At 49.5% G+C, this 19,804-nt stretch overlaps 1 protein-coding gene across 3 annotated transcripts in view; it reads right to left on the reverse strand.

Annotated features, from left to right (window-relative positions):
- CALB2 (calbindin 2) overlaps nucleotides 1-19,804 on the reverse strand; it is a 54,843-nt gene that overhangs the window by 7,915 nt on the left and 27,124 nt on the right. For 2 of the 3 annotated variants that reach the window (XM_084812314.1, XM_084812316.1), the window contains 7 exons: nucleotides 13,185-13,261; nucleotides 9,515-9,604; nucleotides 7,237-7,317; nucleotides 4,364-4,420; nucleotides 3,286-3,363; nucleotides 2,325-2,420; nucleotides 535-590 (listed from right to left, as the gene is read on the reverse strand). In XM_084812314.1, coding sequence (XP_084668440.1) covers nucleotides 535-590; nucleotides 2,325-2,420; nucleotides 3,286-3,363; nucleotides 4,364-4,420; nucleotides 7,237-7,317; nucleotides 9,515-9,604; nucleotides 13,185-13,261 — 535 coding nt within the window. The remainder of the gene's footprint in view (nucleotides 1-534; nucleotides 591-2,324; nucleotides 2,421-3,285; nucleotides 3,364-4,363; nucleotides 4,421-7,236; nucleotides 7,318-9,514; nucleotides 9,605-13,184; nucleotides 13,262-19,804) is intronic. The other variant, XM_084812315.1, reaches the window with a different exon arrangement.

Raw genomic sequence — 19,804 nt, forward strand, 5'->3', positions numbered from 1 at the left:
GAGGCATTTCAACCTTTCAGAATGGGGGGGAAACTGGGCAAACGCTGGGAAACCACCGAACAATGGGTGGTTGGGGGAAGGGGGTGGGGGCATGGCCATCTCGGGGACCCCGGAGGGCCAGATTTGGGCCTGAGGTTCCCCATCCCTGCTCTGCATGATTACTCAGAAGCAAATCCCACTAAGCCTGCCTTCCCTGACCAGATGTTCTGGACTTCAAGTCCTATCAACCCCAGCCAGCCAGTGGTCAGGGAAGATGGGAGTTGTAGTCTGAAACCTCTGGAGGGCGCCATGTTCAGCAAAACTGCAGTAGGCTCATTGGTGAGTGTGCATGCAATGGCACCAAGATGCACGTTTCTTCACTTATCTTATTTCCACCAGATTAGGGAGGTGAGAGGGACAAACAGAACTGTTTAGGAAGGACAGGCAGACTTGTGCGAATTTTAGGAGATGCCAGTGCAATGACAAATCAGCACCCAAGCGCTCTGTTCAGCCTTGGAGGTCTCTGAAGACAACGAGACAAAGGGAAATCCTTACCGTGACATCTCCGACAGGCAGAGCTTCCCGTCCCCGTTCAAATCAAACATTCGCAGCTGTGGGGTCACAAAGCGACAGCCTGTCAGCAGCTCTGCAGAAACTGGCCTGGGCCGCAAGGCGCTCCGGCCCCCATACGGCCTCCCTTCATGTTCCCTGTGCAAACTCTGCTGGAATCTGTCTGCTCGCTCTTCCTCAAGGGGCAAGTCGGTTTCCTCCCAGAGGAAACAAGGCAGCCCTGCAGAAACCTCTGCAGCTGGATCCATGGCCTGCCTTGCATGAGAGGAAAGGGCCTTCCACGCGAGGCAGGGCTCTGCTCACGGAAGGCTCCTCTGTCCAATTTCGGGGATCCCCACACACACCTCAGCTCGCCCCCTCCCGCAGGGTCTAATGATTCTCTGTGCAGCATTCTCAGGGGGCTGGAGGGGCTGCCCTGGGAAGGAGGGGAAGTCCATGTCCACCAGCACTGTTGGTCCAGTGTAAACCCGGCCCGGCCCCCACAGTCTTCAGAAAGGCCAAACTAACGTGCCGGGGGGGGGGGGGAGCCCTGCTGCCCGGGCACCGGCAGAGCAGCTGCATCTGCTTGCCTGCCTGCCGCGGCTGCCCTCGTCCATCCGGAGAGGCTGCCCTGGTCATGCCCAGTGAAGCCAACGGGATCTTCTAAGGAGCCCAGCCATGAAGAGCACCATACCCAGCCTGGTGCCCTCCAGATGTGTTGGGCTGCGATGGCCTTCATTCCCAGCTGCCATGCCAAAAACCTGCTAAGGAGGGGAAGTTGGAGGAGCTCGCAAGGTAACATCAAGCGATGGGGGAAGCTGCCTTAGGCAGAGCCGGGCCCTGGGTCCACCTGGCCCAGCATTGTTAACTCCGACTGGCAGCAGCAGCTCTCCAGCATCCCAGGCAGGATTCTTCCCTAGCCCTGCTGGGAGATGCTGCAAGGGATTGCACCCGGGGTCTTCTGCACCCCAACCAGGGGCTCCATCATTGAGCTACGGTCCCTCCCTGCCAACCTGACCCCCCTACCGGCCAGAGGAGCAGTGGCTCCACCTGACCGCTGCCCTGGGCAGCACCACTGTCCGCCTGCTCTTCAGCAAGCCAGCCCCAGCACGGCCAAAAGGCCTGGCTCTAAGGGGCCCTCCCTCGGAGCCAAGTGTTTCCGGGGGTCCAGGAGATCACCTGCAGCACTTGGAGGGCTGCTGGGGCTCTGTGGAGCCCACTCGCCCTCTGATGGGAGAAGCAGTGGGAAAGCACAGGAGGGCTAGCAACGGAACAGGATGCCTGGCCCCTCCATGTGTGGGATTCCATGGGTGAGGCGGGACAACTGCATGATAAAGGCCTCATGTGGACGCCCCGTGGGCTGCAGGGCTTGTGCCTTTCTTTGGCACCATGGCGCTCCTCTGATGAGCCAGTCCTAACTAAGCCATACTGTAGAATCAGAGAAACTTCCTTGCCCTTCATAATGTGTATTGACACAAACTCTGCAGAACATCATCCTCCAGGTGCGTAATTTTACTTTTGGATGGGTACAATAACTAGATCAGTGAGGATGGGAATGCTGAAGACAGTGTGAGAAATCAGCACGCCTGTTGTCACAGGTCCTGTGATGCAGGTCCTGTGTCACAGCTCTTAATGCTGGAAACGAAAGCAGACAGCGTGCCACAGACTGTGCAAGTTCTATTGTGGTGGTGGTTTTTGGTATACCCTGGCTGTGTGTGGGTTTTAACAAAAAGGTATTAAAAGCATTTATTTTAGAAGGCAAAACAAAACAACAGAGCCATGAAATAGTGTGACACCTGAGGGGACGTTTCATGGCACAGATGTTGCAGAGCACACTTAGAGCCACTCAAGTGCTTCCCGTTCACCTGTGGTCCAGCTCTGAGCAGCCAGCGCTGCAAGGGAAAGGAGGAGACCATCTGTTCATTACCACAAGTGGAATAATGACATAGCTCAGAGCTCTGCACACAGAAGGTCCCAGGATCTGTCCCTGGCATCCCCAGTGACAAGGGCTGTTCTTGCTTAAGGCCAACTGCACTGGATGCTCATTCGGCTGCAGAGTTTTTCTTTTCTCCCATTTCCTCCTTTTACTAGATGCAGCTCAGGAGGCCGCAATCTGCAGTGAAAACCTCTTTCCAGGTCTGAAACCTTGGAGAGGGGGCAGGCTTCGTGGGTTTGCCCCGCTCTTCTCTCTCGCTGCTCTACTCTTCATTTGCCTCTGAAGGTTGTCCCTCGAGCCATGTCTCGTGTCTCCAGCCAGGTGCCGCCTAGATGTGTTGAACTGCCATTCCCATAGTTGCCAGGCAGCCTTGCCAGCAGCCCTGTGAATCTGGCCATCCTTCAAGGGAGGCACTTAGAGCAACACTATGGGTGGACTCCCTCATCCCCTCCCTGACTCTTAGAGGCACCAGTGAAATACAAGTAACCGCAAGCTAGAGAAAAGAATGCTTCAGCATGTGCAGAGTGCCCTCCTCTCATCCCCTCCACAGTGGTTTCAGAGGGCAGGAGCAGGATTGCTCGGCGTAGTGGAGAGCTTCCCACCTCTCATGCTGCAGGACAAATCCAGTCCTCTGCAGTCACCCTGAATTCAACTCAGTTCTTCCTTTCCTGACCCACCTGCAGTTGCTACGGGCAGAGAAAATCTGTGCAAGGTGGACTGAGCTCTGTGCAGCCTGTGGTCCTGGAACTGAGCCACATCCCCCCGCCCACTCCCTGGGAGACAAGGTCCCTCCCACCCCTCCAGCTGCCACAGGCACTTACGATGGTCTGAGTGTATTCTTCCAGCTTTGGTTCATCATAGGGCCTGTTAGCTTTTTCTAACAAGTCCGACAGGAATCCCTGGAAAAAGAGAACTTGTGAGGAGGTGCCAAGGGATTTACATCCCAATTAAACATAAACATGTCTACTCTGAAGTAAGTCCATGGAGCTCTATAAGTTCTTATGCACCAGCAAGTGTGCTTAGAATTGCAGCGTAAGAGCTGAATGAGATGTTCCAGCAGACACATGTTTGCTGTGGACAGCAACAACAGCTGGACACTCATCGCCCTCTTCTCCCTGGAACATCTGCTTATGTTGCCATGTTGCATGTTCCCCTCCCTGCTCCCTCTGCGCTCTTTTTCCACGACCGCCACCGTAAGTGAGGTCTGCCACGACATGCATTTCCTGCCCGCTCTGCACCACGAGACAGGGAAACACACAACATGATGGGTCAGGTAAGGGGAGAGGAGGGGGAAGCCATTTTCAGCAGCAACTCCCCCCCCCATTACTATGGCACGTCGTTTGGGCCTGAGCTGCAGCCACCTATTAGTGCGGCTGGCGCTGCTCTACCTCTCCGCCTCGCCCTCTGCAGGGCTACTTCTGCCTGAGGCCAGCGGCACTTGCCAGGCCGCGATCTGTGGGTGCGCTTGGCACAGAGCAGTGGAGCCTGACGTGGGGTAGGCGTGGTTCAGAGGGTGAACTGCAGGCCCCAAGGTCCCCAGGAGACTCAAAACTCATTTCCCCGAGCGCCTGCAGGTGAGCCTCTCTCAGCCTCAGCCCCCGCCCGCAATATGGGGACCCGAGGACTGGCCAGCCCTACGGAGCTCTTGCAGAGATCACGGAGGACCAAACGGCACGAAGTCCTTCGGACAGGCTAAGCGCTGGTGTGGCACAGAGAGCTCTGTGCACGCCAGAAAACACGTGTGGCCTCGCTTGGCAATTGGCCCCACCTTTCAAGACATGCGTCTCTTCGAGCTAAGTCAGCCTTCCCCAACCTGGTACTTCAGCTCCCAGCATGCCCCAGCCAGCAGGGCCAACGGGATCTGACATCTCCCAGCTTCAGAGAGAAAGTCCAGCTCACCTTGAGCTCATTGGCTTCAATGTAACCACTGCGATCGGTATCATATTTTCGCCAGGCCTGCAACAGGAACAACACAGGTTTATTTACAGCTATTGTATTCATATTGGGGGGGGGGGGGAATCAGTTTGGGGGATTTATATCCCATCTCCTCACAAATGCCTCGAGGTGGCTAACATACAGCGACAACAAATGAAGCAGCAGATTAAGGAGCAGCAGCAATAATGCGTCAGTAACTAACACGCCATAAAACAGCCTCAACCCATTAGAAGGGTTTCATCAGAGCCTTTGCATGCCATGGAGCAACAGGTTTCCAGACCACCAGTATCAAGTGGGCGAAGTTTCTCGATGCTGTTCTTGTGGGAGAAAGGCCTTGTCAGTGGAAAATATTGAGTCAAAGGTTCACTCATTATGATAAGAATCAATATTTTAAGCACAAATTATTATGAATGGTATTGCTTACATGAGATTAATTTCAATATTTTATTGCATGTGCCTGTCAGACAAGTTCATTTCCCTATTACCCAACAACAGATGGACTCCAATTTCATTCAGACACAGTATTCGTTTCCTATTATTCATTTTAATTGCTTGGACAGGCTGCTGTTTCACAGCTGCTGATGCTTGTCTCAAGATGGCTATACACCATTCATTCTTCATTTATTTATGTGGCTCTTGTGTAGGGAGCATCAGTTTGCTTCCAGTGCCAGCCTGACTGCAGCCCTGGCCCCCTATCCTTCTGTCATGGTCAGGACCCCAAACCTTCATCCTCAGAGCATCCCAGCTCCTTGACTCCAGAAGATGTGGCTCCTGGGTGCTGGGAGAGGACTTGGACATGGAAAGATGCCACGAGGCCACCACCTCCCCAGGACCCAGAAAGATCACAGGGATCAGCTTCTCTGCCTCCTGAGGAGGTGGCATTGCCGCTCCCAGACTCTGAGGACTCCAAGGGCTCTGGCCACAGGGACACTAGCTTGCCACAGCCCAGCCTCATCACAGCCATCACCACAGTGCAGGGAAAGCGCCTTGCTCCTGGAGCAGCACCGGTCTGGCAGTACCGCTCCCAGAGACACCACAGTATCATCAGAGCCCAGGACGATCGGCGAAGTGGGCTTCTTTGAGCTGCTGTAGCAGAGTCTGCAAGTCTCAGCTCAGCCATGAACTCATGATGAGGGCCCTCAGCCTGTGCCATCTGCACAACAGCACTGGCCTTGAAAGGATGTAGTAAAGAGGACTATGAAATAAGGATAAGCAGCCCTTTGAGCCCATACGAATACTTCACTTTGGATATTCCTGTGGTGGGCAGGAGTGGAATGCCTGCACACAGCCTGGCTGGGCAGGACAGGAATGGAGCATGAAAGAGAAGAAGGGTTTCGGGGAAGGGAGGTTAGTGGAGCAGAGGCAGAGCTGTGGTGCTTCTAGGAGACTGGGAGAGGCAAGTCCCAAGCAGAGGCTGTGGCATGGAGAACACCCACTGCCAAGGCATTTCAGCAAGGCACCACCTTTGACCACTGCTTTTGTGACCAGGAATTTCTGCACATGCCACCTCAAGGACATGGCTGCTGCAACTTCTGCGAAGAGGCCTGTGTCAGGGGGAGAGGGGCGTTGTGCCCCGGTGGGGGCCCATGAGCCGCACGGTGTGTGTTTCCCAACATCCAGCCTGCGTGGTGCTGCACTAAGCCCTGATGCAGGTGGACCACAGCACAGAGCAGGTATTTCCAGGAATGGGCCTGGTGCCCGAAAGGGCTCACAGGAGAGAGCAGGAGACAACAGGCTTAAGTAGAACTCGGATTTAATACCTGGCAAGAGCAGCAGCAGCACGCACACATTTGATAAAACTCTCATCAAGGATGGCTGAGGCATGATTGGCGCCAATCCAAACGGGGTACGGGGTGGTGAGGACTGCAGCGGGGACATGGCAGGGGTGCCACTCGGAGAATACCACACCACTGAGCTCATGGGAGCACTGTGCGGATAGGGGTGGCAACCTATGATGGGCAACTTCAGGCCCGGGGGCCCAATCTGGCCCTCCTGGGCTCCCAATCCAGGAGTTTCTCGGATGGCCACACCTCTTCCTCTGGCCCTTCCCCCTCCCCTGACCACTGGTCATTCAGCGGCTCCCTGACTTTTGTGCAGTCTCTGCCTCCCCCCCCCCCCCCGCCCATTCCTTCTCCTGAGGTTTAGGTCTTGGCAGCCAGCTACAACATGCTGGTGTTTGGGGGATTTGGCTCTGCCCCTTTTGCCCCGCCCATCCCAGAATGTGGCCCCTGGGAGCATCTCTGAAATGGAATGTGGCACTTGGGCTGGAAGAGCCCCCAGCCCAGGCTCAAGGCTGGCCTCCCGTATTCCTGGCAGGGCAGCTCTGGGAATGAACCAGGCTCCAGGCCAGTGACCTGGGAGTGGGAGCTTCCCACCCAGTGCTGAGAGCAGCCACACACTCACCCCCTGCCCCAGCCCAGATCACCAGGCAAGGACTGAAGCCGCCCCCCCCCCCGCCCCGATCAGGATCAAAGTAAATCCAAGCAGCTACTGTTTTTGTGAACAATGCCATGTCTGCTTTCGTCCTCCTGAGGCAAACAAGCTGGAAGGTGAGTGAAAAATGCAGACGAGCTCCAGACAACTGCTCCCAGTGAGGCTGCTGCTGGACAAGGTCAGTTGGTAAGAAGACCTCCAGGGCAGCAGGCGAGAGTCGGCGAGCCAGCTGCTGCACCACCCATCTTCAGCACGTCAGGGGTGCAAAGGGAGACACACTCAGTTTGCTCGGAGGCCCTGATCCCCTCAGAAGCGCCCTGTGCTTGAGAGCAGGAAGAGCCTGCCCGCCTGCCCTTGAAAGGCCCTCCCCGGTTTCTGTGATCTCATCCAAATCAAGTTCTTACCTCCATGAATTCAGCACTGGAGCCAACGTGCTGCCGGAAACACAGCAAGAAGTTCTCTTCAGTGGGTAAGATCTGGGCCAGCTGTGGGTGGGTCGGGTACAGGGTGGAAGGGGAGGAAGAAGGCATGCATACCAACGTCAGAGAGGACATCTCATCCAGGACAGTTCAAACAACAGCCTCTTTCAAGTGCTTTACGATGAGGACAACAAAGGGTCTTGTGGCACCATAAAGGCTAACTATTCTGTTGTAGCGTAGTCTTTTGTGGACTATTACCCACTTCATCAGATGCATGGAGTATTATAGAGAGTTTCAGGTTTATGCATAGTACATCTGGTGAATGATCTGTAATTCAGATAAAGCAAGTTTGTTGCAATGGTCGGTAACTGGGCCTAGAAGCAGCTACCCCCTGGGCCACCCTGTGGGAATGCATCCGCACCTGAAACTCTCCATAATATTCCATGCATCTGCTGAAGTGGGCACTAGTCCACAAAAGCTTATGCGTCAATAGTTTTTTTACTCTTTAAAGTGCCACAAGGCTCTGTGGCTTTTGCTGCAGTAGGCTACCATGGCTACCCTCTGGAAAAAGCACATGATCAACCTTGGTATGGGTGCCTTTTCCCCTGATCTTCTGCCTTGCCACGTTGCTAGTGTGACGCTCCCAAAGGCGGTCCAAGGGTTGAGTGGTGCAGGCTCCCTTTGGGATGCCAGGGTCACTCGGTGCACCACAGGTTTTTCAAAGAGCACCTGGTCACAGGGTAGAATGCCAGGTTTTAAAACAGCACAATTCAGACTGGGGAAAACATGAAATCTGTGGTGGAGAAAGATGCTAACCAGAGCTCTCCTAGCTTTCCGGAACCACCACATTAGCCAAGACATCGTCATCAACATGCTTGATCAGGCCATGGGCTCGGGGGGGGGGGGGCGCTCTGCTATGGCCATGACTAAGACCTCCTAGGGTTGTCTTGAAATGGATAGAGTAGCCTTCCCCAATCTGGCACCCTCCAGCTGTGATGGACTACAGCTGTCACCATCCCCAGCCACCATGTATTATGGAGATGATGGGAGCTATAGTCCAGCACATTGGTTAAGGAAGGCTGGGGCTACAGAGATTTAAACTTCTACATAAATCTACATAACAAGAAGCCTGCATGTTAATGGCATTGACATCATTCCAGCTTGGCACTTGATTTCACTGAAAGAGAAATTCAAGGAGGACTGCAGTTCAGGAGAAACTGCTTTGTTTTGCTGCAGCTGCCCTCAGGAAGGCACCTCCTAGTGAGGGACAGCCTGGATCTTTGCCATCCACAGCAATGAAGCAGCACTTAACAGAATGATGTTGCACATTTGCAGCCCACGTCCCTGCGGTGAGAAGTCTCAGGGGCCAACCCAGGATTCCGTTTCCTTAGAAGAAGCCCACCAAATACCCAAAGGTGTTTATTGCAGTCTATGACCAGACTGAGAATACAAGGTATTTTTAACAGCGAGCAGTGTACCATGCACACTAGACAAACCAAGAACATCTTAACAAGGCTCTCAGCTTAACTGCAAGAGGGGGAAAAAAACTTAGCAGAAGTTTAACAGCAATGGGAAAGAAACTACTGCAGTTGCTACAGGAATGATGTTGGCTAAACAGTAAGATACATAAAACAGATTGTCTCTGCCAGGCAGCTTACATAACAGAGGCATAATCAGGTAGCAGAGGTGTGATGAGTCTTCTCCTAATATCCTGACAGCTATTACACTGTAGTAAGACAAGCATTACAATCTCTAAATCCCCTGAACCACAAGGACAATAAGGTTGCAGTGAAGAATATTTGTTGACTCTCTAACATGGAGATCGTAGAGCAGCCTTCCCCAATCTGGTGCCCTCCAGAAGTCTTGGGCTACAACTCCCAGCATGCCTGAGTCAGCCATGCTGTCTGGGGCATCTGGGAGTTGTAATCTAACACTCCTAGAGGGTGCCAGGTTGGGGAAAGCTGTGCTGGAACATTCCTCCAGGCCCATGTAAGCACAACCCGGGGTTTATAAACATAAATAGTTCTTAAATAATTAGCCCCTTTACTCCCAATTGAGAACTCAATGCCAAAAATAGTAGAAGAAAAGTTAGCTGCCAAGGATATCAGATGTTGCCATTCAATATCATAGAACCTTAACAACTGAAGATCGGTTGTTGCCTTTTTCTTACCCAGAGGAAAAATTTCAAATGAAGAAATGCCCATTTCCATTATTCTACAGTGTACAGCCTTCACCCAGATATTTCTATAAGGACTTTCCTCACCTCGGCCATTTCAATTTTCCCATCTGCATTTTTGTCGTACTTCTGCATGAAAGACTGCATCTTCTCTGCGAAGTTAACATTTCTGGATTCCTGTGAAAAGAGGAAGCGGCTCAATCAATGTTCCCTAGTGCAGCCACAACTTTCTTGGCAAGGGAGAGATTGAACTTGGAATTTATAACTGCATAAATAACGTCAGCTCAAACATACCACTGTACAAAAGCAGACACCCTAAGGGAGGCCCCAGAAACAACCTCCCAACATCAAAGAGTGGGTTGCTTCTTTGTTCTTATTGCAACTGACAGGAATTTGGCCAGAATTAATGTTACTGATGGGATCTTACCTGACAGCCTCACTTGCTGCCTAGTGCTAACTTAGAATTTGCAAAACACAAGAACATCTTCCTCAGATTCTACCTCAGGGTTGTTACATGGACAAACCCTCAGCAGTAGGGGGACACCATCATTTCTTCCCCAAAGCATTTGACTGCATAGCCGTTAAATTGAGTCAAAGTCAAAGCCCTATAATATTTAGCTATAAGCAAATTACTCAGATAAGCAGCTAACTGAAAGGGGCTTTCATAAGGAATAGCTAAAGAATGAGGTGAATGAGTTGCATATTTAGTCCTTTCTACTCAGGAGCAAGCTAGGCATGAGGCAGGAAATGTGTGATGTTGGGGTGTGTGGTTTGACCTTCCCTGTCTCTACACACCCACCATTTACCTGAGACTCAGCTATGTTATGTCCAGGCTTCGCATCATGTCTAATTTGGCCCTGAGAAGACAGGGGTTTGTCTAAGGCCATCAGAGGCAGGATTATTAGTATCAGAGTTTGTATTAGAGGCAAGGTTATTTATTGATTTGAATCTAATTCGGCCCTGAAGGCCATCTACTGAGTTTGTTGCAGAAGCGAGATTATTTTATTTACTCATTCATATGACATATATTTCTAAATAGTCCCTCCACTCAATGGGTACTCAAGGTGATGTATGAATTAGATAAAACAACAACAATAATAAACAACTAAAAATAAGAGTGGAGCTTATTTTTCACTCTCTTCTTTAGGATAAAGCAGAGAGTGAATATTAAACCCAATAAAAAGCTCAATAGAACAATACAGTCTTCCCTTCCCTTCTGAAACTAGGTGTAGAGGGGGCTACTCTAGCCTTCCTAGGGAGAGAGTTCTATAATTGGGGTGCTGCTATAGAAAAGGTTCTGCCTTTTTCTCTTCCTTAGCAATAACTTCTAGCTACTCTAGTCAAAGCTGTCATACTGTCAACGCTGTCAATGCCGGTAAGAGGCGCGCTTTGCCACTGAGGCCACATGGACCTCCGGTGACAAATGAATCTAAGAGCGCCCCCAAACTACATACTTGTTCCTGTAGGGGAAGTGCAATCCCATCCAGGACAGGTAGATCACCCAACCTCCAGACCTGGGAATTGCCCAGCCCCAGGGCCCCAGTTTTACCAGGATTCAGTTTCAGTTGGTTGGGTCTCATCCAGCCCACTACTACATCCAGCCACCAGTCAAGTTCATGCATGGCCACACCTGACTCTGATGTAACAGAGAAATGGAGCTGGGTGTCATCTGTGCACTCATGACACCTGCGCACCCATGGGCTTTATATAGATGTTAAAAAAACATTTTACACAATACCCCAATGCCACTCTTTCAAACTGACCCTGCAGATAAGAGCAGAACATCTGCAATACAGAGCCCTTTTTCCCAACCTCATGGAGCCAATCCAGGAGGATATTATGGTCTGATGGTATCAAAAGCTGCAGAGAGATCAAGGAGAAGCAATGAGGTTGTCTTTCCCTGTCCCTCTCCTGTTAAAGGTGACCAAGGCTGGTTTCATCCTGAAATGAGGTCTGAACTCAGACTGAAATGGGCCCGTATACTTCAAAAGCATCGCAGCTGTGCTGCCACGACCCTCTTGAGAATCTTGTCTCCAAAAGGGCAGTAGTTAACGTAAGAACATCAGAAGAGCCCTGCTGGATCAGACCAAGAGTCCATCTGGGCCAGCATTCTGTTCACACAGTGGCCAACCAGCTGTCAACCGGGAACCCACAAGCTGGACTCAAGTGCAACAGCACCCTCCCACCCATGTTCCCTAGCAACTGGTGTACATAGGCATCCTGCCTCTGATACTGGAGGTAGCACATAGTCATCAGGACTAGTAGCCATTGACAGACTTCTCCAGTAATTTATCTAACCCCCATTTAAAGCCATCCAAATAGGTGGCCATCACTACATGTTGTGGTAGCGAATCCCATAGTTTAACTCTGCGCTGTGTGAAGAAGTCCCCTCCTGAATCTCCCACCAATCAGCTTCATAAGTTGACCCTGGTTCTAGTATTATGAGAGATGGAGAAAAATGTCTCCTATCGACATTCTCCACACATGCATAATTTTGTAGACCCCTATCATGTCTCCCCTTACTCTCCTTTTTTCCAAGCTAAACAATCCCAGTTGTTGCAACCTTCCTTCATAGGGGAGATGCTCCAGCCCCTTGATCATTTTAGTTGCTCTCTAGTTTAGTCTGGTTGTCATAAACTTCTGGGTCCATTATGCTCATGTATCTTGGTGCGAATGCAACGTAAATACAAATGTAAGGGCCAAACTAGATTTATGTGTTTATTTTTATGTAAGGGCCAAACTAGATGTTTATTATTACATTTCTAACCCACCTTTCTTCCATCGTGAACTCAAGGTACCTACATGTGTTTCCCTTGTGGATTCTCCCCTCCAAGCACTGACCAGACCTAGGCCTGCTTAGTTTCAGCAAGGTGACTGCCTCAGGTGCCTTCAGACCACACCCTGGGACATGGTCTGAAGGCAAATCTGTATTCACGTCTTTAGCCTTGCATGATAAATTCCCCCCCCCTCAATAAATAGCCATTGTGGTGGGGGGAAGCTGGATATGGATGCTGGCATGTGGGACGGGAGCTTTAACTCTGCCCCGCCATGGTCCTGATCCAAATTAGGGAGGCCCACTCCTGTTATTTTCAAAGGATTCAGAAAGGTTAAAACCTTTCAGACCAATCCAGCTTCCCCCCCCCCCCCGGCTATATATTGGGGGGAAATAAGCTATGCAAGGTTGGTGCTCTCCAGATCTGTTTCACTGCAACTCCCATCATTCCCAGCCAACATGGCCAATGCCTAGGCTAGTTGGGACTGATGGTAGTTGCAGTCCAACACATCTGGAGAGCACCAGCTCATGGAAGCTGCCCAAAGTCATATTAATGCTTTTGAACCTCACCACCAAAAGGCAACTGAAACATATATTCCCAGAAGATTCTTGGGTAAGTTCCATTTCACAAGGAATGAGCTTTCCTGGTGAAAGGACAGCTCCCTGGAAGGCCTCTCTGAATGGCCGAGAAAGAGGCTGCTGCAGACCAGAGATCACAACTGGGTCATGGGGTGGGGCGTAGGGGGTGTGTAAAGGAGGTCTTCTGGGCAACTCTAGTCCAATCAACCATAAGGAAACACAGGTGCCACTGCACTGCATGAAGTCAGCTTGACATGCGGACTAATCCAAGGCATGTCTATTGGAGGTGAGTTTATTGCATATGGGGGACTTGCTCCCAAGTACATGGGCAACCTTAGAAAGGCAGGGCAAAGGGCATAGGAAAAGATGATGGATGGTGAAAGGGAAATGCAGGACACTCCATACCACTCCAGCTCCCTTCCTGGCACTCTCCAGCTCTCGGAAGAAGTTCTCCAGTTCCTTGCCTTCGATGTAGCCATTTCCTGAAAGAAGAAACAGAAGAGCAAGGAGGTGCCAAAGCCAGAAAATGATTTGAGGAGGGTTTATCTTGGCTTTGAATCACAAAGAGAGCTTTGACTATTGGGCAGTATAGAAATGCAATTAATGAATGAATGTGATTTTAAGAGGTGCACCTTTATCACCCCCCTGCCTTTGCCTCTCCCCACTCAAGGCAGTCCCACACTTACATGCCAGATTGGTTCAAAATTGGTTCATAACAGCTGTCATCTATCACTGAATTACATTTGCACTTCTGAAGCCTACATGGATGAACTGGGAGCAAAGGACACATCTGTATCTACCTGGGTTCTCAGTGCAGCACCAATGCAGGCTTGAGGAGAGAGAGTAGATGCAGTCCAGCCTTCCCCAACCTGGTGCCCTCCAAATGTTTTGGACTACAACTCCCATAAGCCCCAGCATGCATGGGCAATGGACAGGGAAGATAAGAATTATAGTTGGACACATCTGGAGGGCACCAGGTTGGGGAAGATTGATGTAGTCTACAGGAATTTTCCTCTTTGGGATTCCTGTCCAACCAGGCATGGATTTTGAGTGTTTGTACCTGGTGTTGGGCACTAGAGACAGAATAAGGATTCTGTAATGGATTCGCTAAGTCTCCCTGCCTGAGCTGATGGAGGTGGTCTAGAATTTGGTGCTGAGAACCTCCAGGGAGGTAGTTCTGGCAGACTGAGGCTGCCTTGACTCTGTAGCAGCCATGACAACCAGGGGACTGTCCCAATATATCATTGGCCCAACCCATAAGACAGATTACACTCATGGCCTTGTGTTCTGAATGGAACAGGAAATTGGTGACCCAATTGTGGGGAGTTCTATTTTCCATTGCCATGTTCTGATTATGTCCTCCTGATGAGGTTCAGGAACACAGTGACCACTTTTCTTCGCAAGGCTCGTGGACATATTAAAATGGTCTAGCATCAGAGGCTGATGGAATATAGGGGATTCCTGAGGGCCCTTGGGGAGTTTCCAGCTGGTATGGTGGGTTGTCCTCCTGATGCCTTAGTCACAGTGGAACCTGGATCAGGCCAGTTGACATGTTCACTCCTAAGCACCCTTTCCTGCTGGACAATGGAGCTATGGGCAACGGAGCAGGAGGGAGACAGCTAGGACGGAGGTGGTATAAAGCTTAATGCAAATGTTATCAAACACAGGCAAGAGCACATAATTACGTCTACTCTGTGGTGGTAAAGAAAGTATTTCTCTACCGCCATTACATGTGTCATGTATCATCCCACAAAGCTTTTCGGACTGGTTTGGGGCCTACTCCAATTTGGTCCACAGGGATTAACAAGACCCCTTGGAGGTATGTTTGCAAGACCCTCTGGAGAAGAAATCACTCGCATCCACTGTGATGTAGATGTAATGAATTCTACAGTTCCGTCAATGAATGTATCCCAAACACCATATTGTGGGGCTGGGGCTGGGGTGCATTTCAGTTATTGCAATGTAAGGATGTGGTTAACACTCTTGGAGAGGAATAATGTTTTCTCAGTCCTGGCAGGGTGCCACAGGGCTCTGTCCTGGTCCTGGTCCTCTTCAACATGTTTATCATGGACTTGGATGAAGTAGTGTAGGAAATCCTTGTAAAATGTGTGGATGACACTGAACTGGGAGGGATTACACAGAAGGCAAGAATAAAAATAAAAATGACCTTGATAGAATGGGTATGTGGGCCAAAACTAATGCAATGCAATTCAAAAGAGACAAACAACAAAATAAAATACAAAGTTATGGCGGGGTGGGTGGGGGGATACCTTGTTTAGCTGAGATACACTGGAAAAGGATCCCAGGATTGCAGTCACTCACAATCTGAACCTGAGCCAGAGTGCGACACAGCTGCAAAAGGACTAACGTGAGTTTACGCTGAATTTCTAGAACCAAAGCTTCCAAGTCTCAGGAAGTCCCATTTTATTTTGTACCAGTGTGACCTAATCGTTCCCCCTACAGCTGATTTTCAGCAAGGGGCTTTTTCTTGCCCATGCAAATGAATGGAGAAATAGCTCCATTCACTTGCATGGGGAGGGAGAGATGGAGAAAGAAAGAGGTACCAGAGCGAATGAGAGGAGGAAAAAAAGAGGGACCAGGGAGAGAGGGGAGACAGAAAGACAGGAAGGAAGGAAGGAAGGAGCCAGAAAGAGAGAGAATGAGAGAGAGAGAGAGAACCCAGAGTAAGTATCACACAAACAGGGTGCACAAACCTAGATAAGGGGCATGCTCCCAACATTACCCTGATCCCCCCAGCCCCCCAGCAGCCAATTTGTGGTGATGCCCAGAGCACTTTTTCAAAATGTCAAATATGTCCACGGGTCCAAAAAGGTTGGAGACTCCTTTTCTAACACATTATCTTCTGCAACCGCATCCCCCACCCCCATTCGTTTCCCCTGTGTTGCACAGGAGAATCGCTAGTGCATTGTTGTTATTGCCATTTGTGGGAAATTAATCTGTTTTCGTCACATAATCATAGATTTGTCTAAATCACAGGTGGAGATCTGTGTACTGAGCAGCAGGAAGTTCCCAAAAGCATATTTTAGGCTTTATTAATTGCTGTGGCCTTTGTTGTTGTTTTGTTTCCTTTTTTTGTCCTCCAGCATAATGCTGCTTTGAGAAAAAGGTCCCCTCCAGATACAAACACGTGCACAGATTTCTTGAGCATTATAAAGGTTGAGAATGAATGATGTGTGTTTGTTTCTCCAGCATGGGAGGAAAAATGTTACAGCAGTGTAACATTCATGGGGAATTGAAATATCCAATATGTCCCATGAGGAATTATCCAGTGTCCAGTTCTGGGCACCAGAAGGCTGTGGACCAGGTGGACAACCAGGTGCCCTCCAGTCTGGGCTGCAGCTCCCATAATTCCAAGCCATGATGACTTGGGCTTATGGGAGCTGTGGCCCAAAGCATCTGGTTGGTGAAGACAAATTCAAATAATTTCCAAGAAGAGCAACAAAGATGGTCAGCAATATGGAAAACAAATCCTATGAGAAAAGGTTGAAGGGGCCAGGTACATTTAGTCTGGAGAAGAGGGGACATGGCAGCACTCTTCCGGTCCCTGAAGGACTACCCCATGGAAGAGGGCAAAGACATGTTCTCTGCTGCCCCAGGGGGCAGAACAAGGTGTAATGGACTGGAGCTACAGGAGGGAAGATTTCAGTTGAACTTTGGGAGAAATGTCTGGATGGTAAGAGCAAAGATAGGGGGTTGCCTTGACTTAGATCTTCAGAATCACATCACATGTCAGCTTGGTTCTGAGGCAGAGGCTCATCTCACCTTATTTTCCAAAGCCTCCGATGACTTTCCCTTTAACTATAATGGAAATCAACAAATGCCTTTAACATCTCTGTCTGGCAGAATTGGATGAAATTTGCAAGCATAAGAGCACCTTCTGAGGGGCTAGAGCCTGCCAAATTCCAGACAAATAGGCACAAGGGATTTTCTGCTAGGAACCTTTAAATTTGGAGCTGTTTTTAAAAAGGGATGCCCTATCTACTCTATGGTTTTGTGAGTAATTTACACAAACAACGTAAAGGTGCTCCTAGGTAAGTTCCCTGAAAAATTTCAGAAGGACCGGTGCAGAGATGAGTTTTTAAGTAAAACAGTATTTGGGGCTTTAAAGAATGGTAGTATATAGGCAGCCAATGCAATTCCCTCAGCACAGGTGTACACAGATGATAAGACACTCCCCTTACCAATCTCAACAATCTCCCTAGAGCAAGAGGGAAAAGATAGAGTTCGGTGTCATCTAAATACTGCTGACACTGCACTCCAAATCCCTGACACCCTCTCCAGGAGTTTCCTGTAGATTTTAAACAGCTTGGGGGACCAGACAGAACTCCGTGGGACACCATAAGCCAAGGAGTCAGAGGAGTTCCCCAGCACCACATTCTGAAACCATCCACCCATGAACGACTAGATCCAGTGTCCAACAGTGCTTCTGAGCCCCATCCTGACCAGATGTTCCACATTAAGGATACCATGGTTAGTGGTACTGACAGCCACTGATAGTCCAAGCAAAACTAACAGGAATGCACTCTTCCTGTCTAGCTCCCATGGTAGAACATCCACCAAAACAACCAAGGCTCTTCTGTTCCATAGCCAGGTCTAAAGCCAGATTGAAATGAATCTAAGTAATGCATATTTTCCAAGAAAACTTGGAGAGGCCACCATGCTCAAGCATCTGGCCCAAGACTGAGTCTTCCGATTTGGACAGGAGGGATTGTGCATCATTTCTTTAAAGCAATATTTTGAGATTTGTCCTTTGTACCGCTATCCCATGGATTTCTTTATGTTGCTTTATGACACAAGCTAGGGGCTGTACGGTGATATCAGAAAGGAGAGGGGACAGGGGACATTCCTGGCTCATTCCACAGTATAGGTATATAGTTTCTGATGTGTGTTCCTATCTTCTTCTTTTTTAAGAATGTGGAACATTCCATGGTGCAGCAGAGGATTCTGAGGCACAGGCAACTTCCTTGGAGGTAGGACAGTCAGTGCCTTAATCAAGGCCCTGCTGGCCAGAGGACACAGCCTCGCCATTACCTCTGGCTCAGATGATGAGTTCCCAGCAGAGCTTCCACCTCCCCAGCTTCACAGAAGTCTCAGGCTACAAACAGTTCAGTCATCTTTAACAGTCGTCATCTCCTCCAGAAGGGGTGGAGCCAACCACACTACAGGTCTTGTTGGTCTACATAAGGCTTCAGTTGGCTTTAGTTCCCTGCTGAGACAACGTCCTCCTATTATCCCCATAGGAGAGAGTTCCGGACAGCAGTACATGCTTGGAGCTATCCTCCTTTTCCTCCTTTGATCTTGCTACCATCTTCTTCTATGTACCTCATTGGACCACAGAATGGACAGCATCAAATAATGTGTTGTTTTGTTAATACACTATTTAGGAATGGCTATTTTCTCCAGGCTGCAGAATAGTGAACACCAGAGGATTTAACTGAAAGCTATCTCTGCCTCTAAGGAGAAACCCACTAGTGGTTTTTCTGAGGCATATGCTGTTGTGGGGACGGTATTAATGGGACTGTGAATCTGATCAACATCTTGGAGTTTATTTATGAAGCATATTTGATTTCTGTTTAGTAAGCAACCAGAGAGACATTTTTGAAGCCTGGAAGCAAAGAGGTTGGAGTAAAGATCCAGGTTTAATCGGGAAAGTGTCCCCTACCTGACACATTCTAGTGGATCCTTATTAGAAATAAGCAGAATAGCTTTGTGCATGGCCACTGCAGTCCTCCGACATATCTCAGGTGAAAATATGGACATGCCTGCAACCTATTTTCACAATCTGATCACTGCGTGCCCTGCCCTTCCATTTCTGGCTCCAGGTTTCTGAGGGCCCGTGGGCAAGATGCCCTCAATGGGCCCCTCCCTCAGTGAATCTACCTTCTCATCACCATTGTCACCAGCTACTATTGCTCCTCATCCTCTTTCTCATTTGTTCTGTTAACTTTTGGAGCGGGACTATTTTAATATGTCCTCCAGCCCTGTGAAAAAAAGAGGCCATTGTGAGCCTGAACCTCACCAGGAGGACATGATCTGGCCATGTCAATGGAAAATACAACTCCTCAACAACAGAATCACCAGTTTCCTGCCCAGCTGAGAATACCAGGTCAAGAGAGTGATATGCCCTGTGGATTGGACTAGTGATATATTGGGACAGTCCCCTGGTTGTCATGGCTGCCACAAAGTCCGGGGCTGCCCCAAACAAGGCAGCTTAAGCATGAATGTTGAGGTCCACCAGAGCCACCAGTCAGGGTAATTTGGACCGTGTCCATCCGCTCAGGCTCATTTGTTTGTACTGCTTCATGTTTACTCCTCATCAGGCCCTGCTGCTTTACTTCGGATAGATTCGCTAACGTATCTTGAAAAAAATAAAAGATTGTGGGGAGTTAGAACCTGGTGGAGTAGAAGATGCCAGAGCTTGGCTGCTGGGAGCCCCCCCCCACCCCGGTTCAAAGGTGTAAGGACGTTGGGTGGTGTGAAGCTACCTTCCAATTTTTTAAAAAATGCCTTTGAGACAACTCACTGAATGAGTTTTGTTCTAAATAAAATTCCACATGTCAACATGTCCTATGAGCATGAAGGGAGCCTGCTGGGGAGGTGGCTCCCTTTAGCTCTGGCAATGTCCTTTTTGAACAAATGATCCCATACTCAGATGTTCCCATCACATAAATGCAATGCAGACCAAGGCATCAAAAGAAGATCCTGATCATTCTGATTTGGTTGGGGTCTGGGTAGCTCTGTGACCTCCTGGCATCTTTTCTGTGCCACTGCAGTACCAGAAGCAGATACAGTCAGGGCCAGAAATATTGGAACAAGGATAACTGTTGAAGCTGAAAGGAAACAGACCCAGATGGTGTAGCAGCCATATCGGGGGTCAGACTAAGTAGCCTCATGCAGTCTCATGCTTCATGTTCTTGCTGAGCTCTTTCTCCCTTGAATATATTGTTGTAAGCTGACGAGACACAGGAATTCCTTGTCTTGTCAAAGGTCATACAATTGTATAT

The sequence above is a fragment of the Heloderma suspectum genome, chromosome 8 (genome assembly GCF_057233095.1).
Source record: "Heloderma suspectum isolate Gila_16-S chromosome 8, 16-S_ref, whole genome shotgun sequence".
Taxonomy (NCBI): domain Eukaryota; kingdom Metazoa; phylum Chordata; class Lepidosauria; order Squamata; family Helodermatidae; genus Heloderma; species Heloderma suspectum.